We start from the raw sequence: 13,021 nt of genomic DNA on the forward strand, positions 1-13,021 counted from the left end.
GAGGTTGCTGATTACTAGCTCAATGGGTGTTGCATTTCATCTAAATATGTTCAGTGCTTCAAATTGTTGGGTGTCCTCGAACCTCACCTGTCTTCTTAGAGTATATGTTGTAATGTTTGCGTGTGTTTGACCTCATCATAGTGTAATTTGACAGTTGTGAACAGGGACAATAGAGGGTTAGAGTGCCTTTTTTTTATCTTAAAACTCTCAAATCAAGCTAAGCATTATGGTAGAGTACAACCTACAGGTGACTACAGGGAGCATGCTACATGCAGGCATGTTTGATAGCCTCTATGCCACTCTGATAGGAACTGAGAGGCAGTCTGAACGCACTGAGCTGACCAATTATGGTTTGGATTTTAAAGTTGGACAGGTGAGTTATAAAAATGCAATAACTGGAAATGCCCATATGTCTTAAATGATGTGCTTCACTGTTTCTATACATTTTTTTGATGAATTTCAGTTACATGTTGCACAAACTATTGTACTGACTAAAGCTACTGTTTTGTAGTAGCGTTTCTTGATTCTTATCTGACAAGAAGAACTTTAAAGTGTTGACCTCATATCAGCACTTTTAGCTGCTTGCTGGGAATTCAAAACAAAATGATGGTGTCTTTGGGGAATGGTTTGCTGTGGTTTTGGAGGAAGGTCTATACTTGAGTCAATTGACATGTAGTGTTCTTCACTATTTGGGGTCTATATGTGCTCATGACTGACAAAATGGTTTAAACAACTATGTCACCTTCTCCAACTACAGACTGGGACCTACACAGTGACTACCCTTTTGTCTCTGGGATGTCTTCTCCTGCTCAAATTGGAGAAAGACCCTTATCATGAATTTCCAGAAAATGAGTGGTTTTGCTCCAAGGTATTGGTGACGACACCCGAGGACGACGTCATCCTTTTCCCCTGTCACAGATGGGTGTCCAGGGGGGAACTTGTGCTGTTGAGAGGAGGGAGAGGTTAGTTTTGGATCTGTCTTTTTTTCCCCACTTGTAATGGAGTTATGTCATGTGCAAATTTGAACCATTAACTGTGTCACAATGGCTAATTAGGGTTAAAAACGGTGCAGCATTATTCCTTTGATCATGCTGTTTGTATAAAACATGGTTTCAATGCATTAACTTTTTTTTTTTTTAATTTTGGGCTGTAACCCACACAGCTACAAAGGCTTTTGAGGATGACCATCCTCGACTGGTAGACCAACGGAGAAAAGAATTGGTTCTTCAAAAACAAATGTACCAGTGAGTGTTTCATGAAGAGTTGAACTAGATGTATTTCTACAAGTCTTGAGTGGGTTTCTCATTCCCAACGTTTTGATTTCTTGTACTCTCCTTCCTCCATAGATGGGATAATTATGCCGAAGGAATGCCTTATACCTTAAACATCAAAGATCCAACATCCCTCCCAGCAGAAATCCGCTTCTCCTTCTCCAAAGCCTTTGAATTTAGTCATACACAAGATGTGACGTGAGTGCTACATCTTGCCAATAAACTTCCAATAACTTATTTCAATTACCAAAATTACCAAGTGTTAATTGACTGGCCACTATTGGAGACAAGCTTTTATTCATTTTATCTAAACATTAATCCTTGATGATGCTAAAGTTGAATAATTGGTGCAATGAACACAAATGTAATGTAACGCAGTGCCTCAGGTTTCAAATTATTAAGCCTACAATACTATTTCCAACAAGTTATAACGACGATGTCATGGTTTCTGATGCATGTTTTGCATAAAATGTTTTATCACCGGCAACCTAGGTTCATTGGAACAGCAGTGAGAAGTGATTTATTAGTTAGTTGATAAACTATGTAAAAGTGAATTATTTTACCTTCTTTGATCCAGATTGGCTGAGCTCAACCTGAAAGGTCTGATAGATTCTACTGAGCAGTGGGAAAGCTTTGAGGCCATGAAAAAGGTCTTCTGGTTCAACAGGACGCCCATCTCAGGTATTGTTAGTGTACTGTGTGTATGATCTGATTTAACCTATTTGTAGAAAAATGTATTTACCTGATTATGTCCCAGAGTATGTCTCAGAGCATTGGAAAGAGGACAACATTTTTGGATACCAGTTTCTGAATGGAGTCAACCCCAAAGTGATCCAGCGGTGCTCAAAGCTTCCCTCCAACTTCCCCGTCAAAGAGGAGATGGTGAAGCCCTTTCTAGCCAATGGAAGCTCTCTGACTATGGAGATGAAGGTATAAAGAGTGCATTTCCAGTAATCCAGACCTTTTTATACCATTTTCCCTCAACCATTGATCCTTTATAATGCCTCACATGTTTGTTCTTCCACAGAAGGGCAACATATTCATCTCTGACTACAAGATCATGGAGGGTTTGCCTACAAGGCTTATTGATGGTAAACCGGTGGCTCTGACTGCTGCCCTCTGCCTGTTGTACGTGAACCCAGAGAAGAAACTATTGCCCATCGCCATTCAGGTTCTTCTTTGATATAGTGAATCAATTAACTTATTTATTTTTGTCATGACTTGAATATTCTTTTTTTTTTTTTTTATTGTTCTTGATCAACCACTGCAAACCTGTTCTACCTCCCCTCTCAGTTGGGTCAGCAGCCCTCAGAGAACAACCCTATCTTTCTGCCGAGCGACTCAGAGTCTGACTGGCTGCTGGCCAAGATATTTGTGAGGAATGCAGATTTCGTCCATCACGTATTCATCAGTCATTTGCAGAATACTCACTTACTGTCAGAAGTCTTTGTAATCGCTACGCTTCGCAACCTCCCTATGATTCACCCCCTGCACAAGGTACTATCACTACAGGCCTTTGAGCTTTTTCTAAATGATGGTTCTGTGTTCCAGGCCAAAATTAGCTCTGCTTCTACGCCCATAATTCCTAATAACATTGTTCTCTATTAATTGATAAATGGTGTGTCATTTTCACTTTCTCCCTTTTTACAGTTGCTGATCCCCCACCATCGACATACTCTCCACATAAACATCCTTTCCCGTGCTCGGCTTCATGGGCCTGGTAGAGTTTTAGACAATGTATGGTGAACTAAAGCTTTTTTCTACTATGAACATAATGCATAATTTCAAGTTAACCCTGAGAGATTAACTAAATTTGTGTATTATAAAAATTGTACTCTTACTTGTCCTAAACTAATAGAATGATAGCTGCTCAAAACAAAAAAACAAAGCAATCAAAAGTTTTATCACAGGTATGAAAAGCACTTACACCACTGATAAATACAATGTTATTAGTAATATTTTACTAGTTGGAAGCAAAACATTTCAATTACATGTTAAATATTTGATTTATATGAGCTCAAGTGCCTCCTATCTAATGCAAATCATTTCTTCAGAGTTCACTTGCAACAGAAGGATCAACAGAGCTCATGAGAAGGGCTCTCTCTAAAACGACCTACAGCTCCCTCTGTCTGCCAGAAGACATCGCTGCACGAGGACTGGAGTCGATCCCCAACTTCTACTACAGAGACGATGGACTGAGACTGTGGAACATCATCAACAGGTACACTGGAGGTGGTGAACCCTGGTGGTTTTGATGTCAGAGCTGGATCAGTGAAATCTGAGTATCTGCTTTCAAATGTATGGCACACCTGATCTGTGAGTTTAGCAGAAATGAAATTAAATGAAAATGAAAGAAAGAAATGAAATGAATTAAAATGCACTGACTGCATTCAAACGCTACCAATACAAATAGGACGTTAAGTACAAAAGCTAAAACTGGCCACTGGTCATTATTTAGTATCAAAATGAACATGTGAACTGTATTATATTGGTATGTTTTTTGTTTCGGCCTCAGCTTTGTCAAGGTAATGGTGGCGTACTATTACCCATCTGACAGTGAAGTGTCCTGGGATTCTGAGCTCCAGGCCTGGATCAACGAGATCTTCACCTACGGGTTTCTGCGAAATAGCAACTCCGGTACCTCCCATGTTGTGGCTAGTAGTTCATTATATTGCTGCTCCTTCAAGAAGCTTTTAACTGAGAAGTTTTCATAGACGGAGGGAATAGGACATGTACCAAGTGTATGAATTATTTGGCGAACTTGCTCTTTCCAGGAGATGGATGGACCAGGTGAAAGCTATAATCCCTTATTGATTTGAACTACTAAATTAATTTTGGTCATGAAGGGGAGGGGACAGATTTAAAGAGATCTTAAGCCTTAGGCCATGGATTGTACAAATGAGGATGTGATCCAGTATGGGGAAGGTGCTTCTTATATTTTGTACTAGGGAGTGTATTTTAACTAGCACATTTCTGACAGGAATCCCCGAAAGCTTTGAAACTGTGGAGGAAGTGATCAAGTTTGTCACCATGGTGATCTACACGTCATCAGTTCAACATGCTGCAGTCAACAGTGGGCAGGTGAACTTTTTCTAATGTCGAACAAGAAACAAACATCTATTTTATGGTTTCTCATATGGTCTTAAATTTTGAAAATTCTTAGATATATATTGTGCACAATATTGCACATAATTACCATAGAAGGGAAAATATTCATATTTTGAATGTAACGATTATAAATTGTCCTCAATAGTAAATCTTTTCATCCCAATAGGAAAACTTCATATCCTGAAGTCCAAATTTTCCAATTCCACCCCATGTCTTAAATTTATTGAAATTTAAAACTACTGAGTCTCTTAAACTGATAAAATAAGTACCTATTGGGGAGGAGGGGGGGGATATTTAGAAATATTTTTCATTTCACTTGTTTTTTATATAGCTTTGAACTGAACTAGTATGTCTGAGGGATTGTAAATACAATTATCAGGTGTAGATTTGAACTAGATTTAAGTTTATTGCTTAATTGAAAAAGTACAACTGTTGATGGCTGTTGTATATCCTCCTCAGTTTGATTATCTAGGCTGGATCCCCAATGCTCCATTGATCCTACGTAAAGCTCCCCCAACTACCAAGGGGCAGTCCACCATGGAGAACATTTTGGAGACACTGCCAAATAAAGCATTTGGAGCCCGTATTGTGACGCTTATGTGGGTGCTCGGCAAGAAATATGATGATTTTGTAAGTTTAGCATGGATAATGTATTTCAGTCAAAACTACCACAGGTGTTGCACCAGTGTTTGTACCTTTTGATCCAAGATCAACAGTCTCTCACTGTCCTAACATGACATCTTGGCTCTGTCCTTGTCAGATACCTCTGGGCACATATCCTGACCAACACTTTGATGAGCCTGCCGCCAAACAGATGATCAAGGATTTTCAAGCAGAGTTGTCCTCCCTCAGTGAGGCTATTGCCAAGAGGAACTCGCAGCTTGAGCTGCCTTACAACTACTTGAACCCTACAGAGATAGAAAACAGTGTAACCATTTAAATGAGATCTGCAATATGATGGGACACTTGGACTATTTTGCATTGCAGTGCATTACAAAGCTGTATTTTTTAAGTCTTGAAATGTCAATTTAAGTCAACATTTTCTGATTTAAACATTTGTAGCCATCACTTCAAGTGTTCTTGCTTTCTCCTCCTGTGAGAATATTGTCCCATTTACTGAGATCCCTGTATTGTAACTGACACTGATTGCTCATTCTAAAAATAAATGTTCTCACAACTTTAATGGATGAAGTATTTTGTTAATCAACGGTATGCATCTGGCTATTCTCAAATCATTAAATGGAATGTTATGTCTTGAATAAAACATAACTGCGTTATTTGGTTGGTGTGGGGAGAAATACTTCACAAATGTCATTGTAAAGACTTAAATTGAGGCTACAATTACTACAGTACAACGGCAATTCTACTTTCATAACTGTTATTAACATGCCACCTGGACAAATTGAAAATTAGTTTTAGTTTAGCTACACTTTTGTCATGGATGTTCAACTTTGAAATCTTTTAAAGGCTATTTTTCAGTTTGGGTAGGTTTTGACAAATTTTAATCTGATTTATGGTTACAGTCCCTCACTCCTGTGCAAAACTGGCAATGGGAGAAATACCATTGTGAAGGCACAGATGTTGGCACCCGTGCTATAAGCATGGCTCTGTTATGGTTGAACAGTAAAAGATACTTGGACTTTGTGAGCGAAGTTTTAAGGACATTCTTTTTCATCATACAACCTTTTTGAAAAGAATGCAGCTTTACGTGAGCTAGAGTAATTTAAAACCAGGGGAGCTGCAGGTTGCATGCCTGGTTAAATAAAAGAAATGCATAACAGGCTGTAAAGACTTTATTAAATGGTAGCAAATCACATGCACTATTGGGATATCTCCATGTGACTTCCCATCTGTTTTGACTTGTGTCCTGACATTCATATCCTACCCACCCAGACAACAGACTTGTCATTAGTCCAGTTTGCACTGGGATGACACCCACTATAGGGAATAAAATGACTAGACCATTTGGGTAAAATGGGTAATTGATTAAAATAGGGATTAGCAAATCTCATTTAAAGTGCTAGCATAACTTGTGTTACGCAAAAACGGTGCAATATGGCAAACAATTTGCTTATCCCATGGCTACGACTGAAAGGCAAGACAGTGAAAACATTTCCATCTCCTCTTTCTCAGTATCTCACAGAGAATAACAATATAAATCTGCTATTGTGCATATTTGTTTTCAAGAAAATATATGTTACCAGAATAGGGGCACATCTGCAGCACAAATCCATGCAAAGGTAAATGCTAAACTGTATTTTTGTTCCTCTTATGGACCACCCACAAGCACAGAGACCTCCATTGTAGCAAGTTAAGTGTTCTTTCATTAAGGCTCTCCTCGTTCAACTCCTGTATAACACGGGAGTTTTTTTTTTGCAAAACAGAAAATAAATCTAACATCAAAAACGTATTAAACATATTAAATTACACAGTGACTGTGGCGCAGCTACAAGAGGTTAGGCAGGTGTTAGGTCAGGTGTTAATATGACGCAGGACGCGACGGAGGGAGTGTCCATCCCGTGCAGTGCACATGGCAGGAAGGGGCACAGGCTCCGTCTTGCGCTCCACTGTGTTGAAGTGGCACTTCCTAAGATGGTCTGACATGCTGGGGAGGTCTGTGAAACCCCAAGACGACACAGGGCTGAAGGCAGTGCTGAATCTCCATACCTACAACGGGGGAAAAAACAAACATAAGGGGAAAAAAAGAAAGTAGTTATAACAAAGAGGGTGTTGCATATCTAAATGTTTATGAGGGTTATGAGGTTAACAATTAGTCTCATTGCTGGAATAAGGACATCTTGCATTGTAGCCCTATGGCACATGCATAAACTACTGTCTACTTGAATTACATTTATCTATTGTTATTGATTACTTGTATTGTTATTTTCAGTCTAGTGATTACATGCTATGTCACTGTAATATGTGTAAATTAGATTTGTAATAGTCATTTTTTAAACTTGTTATTTTGTATGTGTGGCGATAAACTAGTAGTAGTAGTAGTAGTGCTGTAGTGGTGTGTCACCTATTTGGAATGTTGTCTCTTGGTAGCACTTGAAAAGTGATTTACATCAAATAATTTTTCCAGGAAAAAGAGTTATTTGCCGTTTTCCACTTACTCTGTTTTTTATCTGCCATGACACAGTGCCCTGGACGTTGGGGTACTGCGATCGCTCCCACTGCAGCTCCACAATGCCCCTGGCCTGGAGGAGGCTGGCACACACCTCCCTCATCGTCCGTGACACCATGGACAGCTGGCACAGGCTGAAGCTGTCCAGGAACCCAGCTATGTGCCACAATATCTCAATGGGAAGCCCACTAAACTGGTCAGACTGGCAGACGCTCGGAAGTTTTGCCCCTGGGCACGGCTGAACCCCGAAGGACCTGAGGTGCCTGTCGTGAACCACCTTGGCTCCCTGAGTGGAGGGGTAGAACCTCCGCTGGGAGAATGTGCAGCCGTAGTAGGCCAGGGGGCAGCGGTGCTCCATCCAGCCGTTGAGGCCAGCGTGAATGTCACCGTGTACGTTTGTGAAGTGAGAAGAGAACTGGTCCCGGCGGAAGGACTGGCCGCACACGAAGGGGAACATGTGCTGGTAGCGCGGGTTAGGGGGGAGGTAGCGATTATGCGGGACCTCCTCCACTTCCAGAGCTTCCAGGACAAGGCCGAGGCGGAGTGTGCGGAAAGGGCTGGGGTAGGACAGCTGGGGGGCAGCGTGGTCACAGGCAGATGCAGAAGCCATGTCGCCCACTCTAGTGTTGGTTACCAAGATAGCCGCCGGGAAGGTGAAAGTCTGTGTGCCAAAGTCGACATGGTAGCCGTCAACATAAACCGTATCAGAGATCCTTCTACACTCTCTGGACTCCTCTAAACAGAAAAGCAGGGCTGCTGTGATCAAATCAATCTCTCCCAGACCCATAGGGTCATCCTCTTGCTCCAGGTCTGAGGTGTCCACTGCTTTGTCCTCCATTTTGGGTCGCAATCTATACAGTGACCGGTCAGGGAAGAAACCCCTCCGTCCATTAGGTAGTGAGAACTGGCCTAGGCCCCTGAGCAACGGGTGGTTGTGGAACTTCCGTTCCAGCCCCCGGTTTTCTAAAAGCACCAGCCCCCTGTCTTCCAGGACCACGTGACCAGCCCTCTGTGCGATACCCTGGCTGACATGCAGTGGTGGTGTCATCGGAGAGGTCACTAGCTCCTGAGAAACACCACCATTCATGTTATCCTGCCCCTCAACAGGACAGGCTGCCTCCAGAGAGGCCCCCGTAGCTCCTGACAGTGGTCCGTTTGTTTTGTCTAAAATCTGCAATTCTGTTCCTTTCTGAGCTCCATTTCCACTCAAACAGCCATAACAAACACTCTGCTCATCCATCTCTCTTACGTCAAAACCCTCAGCGGCCACAGGTGTTTTGGCTTCCAGTCCATTGTGCAGCTCCCCATTCCTGTTGCTGCTCTTGCTGCTCTCCTGCACAGCAGCTCCTCTGTTCATACACTCTGTGCTGCTGTCAGAGGAGTTGGCACTGCTGAAGATGTCTAAAGCAGCAGCTAAGCTTCTTGCCGTCTCAACTGTGGCCTCGTAGAGTTTACTGAAGTGCTCCTCATTCAAACCATTAATTCCATTGGCAATTTTCTCCTTTGCCGAGCCTGGTGGGGGTGGTTGTGGCTGAGCTAAGGATGACGACTGTGGAGGTGAGTCAGAGGTGGAGGCCACAGGAGCAGTTGTAGGCAAAGCTGAGTGTGTTGCACTGTCCTCCTCACTCTCAGTGACAAGTGTCTCTCTCTCTGTGGTAGGTGCCATGGCAACCACCTTGAGGGACTCGAGTAGTGTACGCTGGTCCTGAAGGGCAAGCGCCATGTCCAGTTGCTCCACCTCCTCCACCCCCCGGCTCAGGCTCTCATAGGAAGTGTAGTCCAGACAACTAACAGGCCATCTGTTCCACTCCATAGTGCAGCACACCACCCCGGCTGGACACACCTCGAGGTGTGCAGACATTCGGTTGCGCATCAGGGTAGCGGGGCAGCCAAAGCCACTGTTCAGACAGGGAACCCTCTCCAGTGGGCACAGAAGGCGGTGCTCAGTGACTTTACAGGAGTGAAATACAGCCCCGCACACCAGAGGACAGGTGATAAGATCACAAGAAATGCCTGGTTTCAGTCTGAACATGCATCGCTGGTTCACACAGGACATACAGTGGACATGGTGCTCCTCCATCTTCAGAGGAATCAGGCTGGAGAGCTTCTGAGGGTGACTGTGGCAGTGGGATAGAGTCCACTATGCTGCCAAACAGGGGGAAAGCACAAGTCATTTCAGTGTATCTTAAAAATAAATAAATAATTAAAATCTAGCCAGCGAGGTAAAGAGTGTCCACCTGGTGCATTCCATTATTGGCTGAATACTAGATTGTTACAAGATATGTAACGCTAGTGCTGAAACTTAGAATGTCTTAACTGCAGCTTACATGGATTCAATATTCTTGGAGTAACTTTTTTTTTTTGCCATCAAGCCAAAAAAGGTTACTTTGTTGAGCAGATACCATGCCGAATTTGATAACAGACGGGCTGCAAAGTTCTTTAGCCAACAGATCAGATCAGGTTGGCTCAGTTAGCTTGATTGTTACCCAAACAAACATGCACTGATGCCAAGTGAGCTAACCCACCAAAAATATAGTTAGCTAATGTTCTTAGCTAAATATGCCAACTGTTGAAGTTTACTGAGAACAACACTGTGGCAAAGGCACTGACGAAAACAGAAGCAGTTTCGGCTAGTAGCGATCTAGTATCTATAGCCATCTGCTGCTAGCTAGCTATCTTGTTTCAAACTGTTCTTTAGCTACGAACTCAATTTGTTTAGCTAACAATAGCAAGCTAGCTTACATTGACCGGCTAATGTTGCTCGGAAGTTCAATCATGTTTCCAACAAGCTAGTTTACTGTTCACCAAGCTAACGTTAAGTTAGCACGGGAGCGGCATCTTACCTTATCGTTGTATTAGCAAGTAAACTTATGATCAGCTAGGTTGGATTTTATCGCTGTATCGAAAATACAACTAGCTCAAACTGCTAATAATAGCTAGCTACATCCCTCGTCTCTCAGCCTCCCCTCTCTGTTGTCTCCGTTGACGTCGTGCTTCAGACGCTTTGGCTGCTCTCATCCCACACAGGCGAAACATAGTGCTGCCTTCAAGTGCTCCTCCTAAGCTCCTACTTCTCACTATCAAAATAAAGACAACTACTCAGGAATTCCAGTGCTTTTGGTAAGAAAGAATAACACAACGCACACTGTTACAAAGGTAGTTTTTGGTGGCTGATGTTTTGTTTTAGAAAACAAGCCGCAGAATGAATAGCACAGAATGCACATTAGGCATAACTGATGTTTCAATTAAAAACAACAAAATTGGACAAACGTTTTTTAGCCAAAAGCAGCAGAAGGTCGTATTGGATAGTTGTTCGTTTAACGGAAGATACTCGTTTATGTTTGAGTTATAACCAATGGTCGTTTTAAGTCAGATAACTTTTAACAAGTAAAAAAGCTAAGAACTTGACATCACGCAAAGTAAGAAGTGAAATAGAGGGAACATGAGAAAATAAGCAATAATAATAATACTATTTTCCATTTAGAGAAGCAGAACATGTTAAACTCTCAAAACTTTTACTATTATGGAAAAACGTTTTTAATTTAGGCTACTGCGTCCACACTGTGACCAAAAACTTCAATCACTAACTCTGTGATTGTGTTTATTGGTCTCATTGATGCCTCCAAGTTAGTTGCATTCCTTACATGTGCCTGTTTTGTAACCAGAGCTCAACCTGCACAGACCAGTAACAATCAGCAGAGGACAGTGTTGCACAACTTTTGCCACAGATGTGCTTATAACAGTAGGCTACTTAGTTGGAAATTGTCTAAATCCAATGTGCTCAGTATTTAAGGAAGGGGGGCACCATGATTTACAAGACAGAAAAATACCCCCATTTGACATTTTGCAGCTGCGTCCTCCTTTGGAAAAATCTTGTTGGTTTTGATTTATTAATGTGTGACTTTATTGGTCCCTGTAGGGAAATTTTCTTTCTCACTTGCTCCTCTCCACAGCCACAGGGAGGTCAGAGGTCAGGCTCAGCTACAGAACAGCACCCCTGGAGCTGGAAGGAGCTCAGCGTCTCGCTCAAAGACACTTCAGCAGGGCGGTGCATCCCAACGAAAGCAATGAACCCGAGTCATCCAACCAAGAGCAGCCTTGGACTGTAGAGAAGTATCCTTGTGATGCGCTCACCATGCGCTTGTCATGAGGAGTGGCTGAAGCAAACTATACAGTCAAACCACCACATCTCTCCATATACCTCGAGCTGTGATAATATGAAATAATTATACTAGAAGAATACTAGATTTTGGAATTTGGAGGATTGGTTGCGGGTGTGGGAAGCAGGGGTTATAAGGTAGGCTAAAACACACAAGTGATCTACACCATTACAAAGGTAGACCTGGTTCATCTGATGTGACAGTGTGTTACAAACTGCCCCAGTCCACTAAAACTTGGTGAACATGCTGTATTGAATCTAAACCTATTGAATTTATGAAAGTAAAAGTGTGGACAACAACACCAACACCATCACCTCAACCACAGTTACCGACAATAACAATAATAATAGATAAAGGTAAAATAGTGCATATTGTACTTGCAGTATGAAACATTAGGAACACTTTCTTGATGATAAGTTGCAATCACTTTCGCCCCGAGTGAAACCTCCGTTTTCCTGGGCGTAGACATGGTGTTGAATGCATTCCTTAGTGATGCTGACTTCAGTGCTTCCCACTGTTCTGTTGAATCGAGTCTGAATACTCTGCTGTCAGGAACGGATGCACTTGATTGGGAATGATGTTCAGGTATCCAGTAGTGTGCAAATGTTGCTCTGTTTTTATCAAGGGGCCCTCTGTGTGCCATGAAAGCACATCCCACACCAGCACCACCAGTCTGCGCTGTTGACAGGCAACAAGATGGAGGCATGTACTCATAGTTGTGCAAGAGACCAGAATTCATCAGACCGGGTAATGTACTGTATATCCAATCCTCAAATATCCAATGAGTTTCTTTATCTAAATGACATAGAAGTTATGATGAAGTGTGCATTGTTTAATGAGAATTTCAGCATCAGTGTTGTACTAGACTGTCAGGTGACTGACTGTAGCCCGTCTGGTGCTCTGGATAATTTATGTCTGTACCCTTGGGCCTTTTTCATTAGTGAACTGTTTTGAACACTCACCTGTCTTTGGTTGAATGTTCTTTGAGTGATTGTCCATTCTTGATGAACACGGGAACATGTTGAGTGTGGAAAAGCTAGTAGTGTTGAAGCTCTTTACACTCTTTTTCAATCTTTTGTCTTCCCCATTCATCCACTGAATGACACACGCACGCACACACGCACACACACACACACACACACACAACAAACACAATCCATTTGTCAGTTGTCTCAAGGCTGAAAAATCCCTCTTTTAACTATTGTATATATCTTCAGGTGGATTTACCAGGTGAGAACAAAAAGTGATCATGGCTTTCACCTGGATTCAAACTGTCAGTCTGTGATGGAAAGAGCAGGTGTTCCTACTGTTTTGTACACCCAGTGTATATGAATTCCAAAATAATGTCATGTATA

General features: G+C 42.1%; 2 protein-coding genes across 3 annotated transcripts; one reads left to right on the forward strand and one right to left on the reverse strand.

The window, feature by feature from the left end:
- Positions 1 to 226: 226 nt before the first annotated feature.
- LOC139924706 (polyunsaturated fatty acid lipoxygenase ALOX15B-like) lies at positions 227 to 5,319 on the forward strand. The gene is made up of 14 exons (XM_071915816.2): positions 227 to 373; positions 758 to 962; positions 1,163 to 1,244; positions 1,347 to 1,469; positions 1,849 to 1,952; positions 2,029 to 2,201; positions 2,299 to 2,442; positions 2,565 to 2,768; positions 2,922 to 3,008; positions 3,326 to 3,492; positions 3,787 to 3,908; positions 4,252 to 4,352; positions 4,839 to 5,009; positions 5,140 to 5,319. Exons 1-14 carry the CDS (start codon positions 227 to 229, stop codon positions 5,317 to 5,319), a joined length of 2,010 nt encoding a protein of 669 aa, XP_071771917.1.
- An 844-nt stretch (positions 5,320 to 6,163) lies between these two features.
- fbxo30b (F-box protein 30b) lies at positions 6,164 to 10,477 on the reverse strand. 2 transcript variants are annotated; one of them, XM_071915812.2, is made up of 3 exons: positions 10,350 to 10,477; positions 7,496 to 9,646; positions 6,164 to 7,046 (listed from the first exon to the last, which is right to left on the reverse strand). In XM_071915812.2, the coding sequence occupies exons 2-3, from the start codon at positions 9,584 to 9,586 to the stop codon at positions 6,852 to 6,854; spliced, it is 2,286 nt and encodes a 761-aa protein (XP_071771913.2). In that variant the 5' UTR covers positions 9,587 to 9,646; positions 10,350 to 10,477; the 3' UTR covers positions 6,164 to 6,851. The 2 variants fall into 2 exon arrangements, with proteins under 2 accessions (XP_071771913.2, XP_071771912.2); XM_071915811.2 differs by having other exon boundaries at positions 7,496 to 9,651; positions 10,350 to 10,468.
- Positions 10,478 to 13,021: the final 2,544 nt, after the last annotated feature.

Source organism: Centroberyx gerrardi, chromosome 18 (genome assembly GCF_048128805.1).
Source record: "Centroberyx gerrardi isolate f3 chromosome 18, fCenGer3.hap1.cur.20231027, whole genome shotgun sequence".
Lineage (NCBI taxonomy): Eukaryota > Metazoa > Chordata > Actinopteri > Beryciformes > Berycidae > Centroberyx > Centroberyx gerrardi.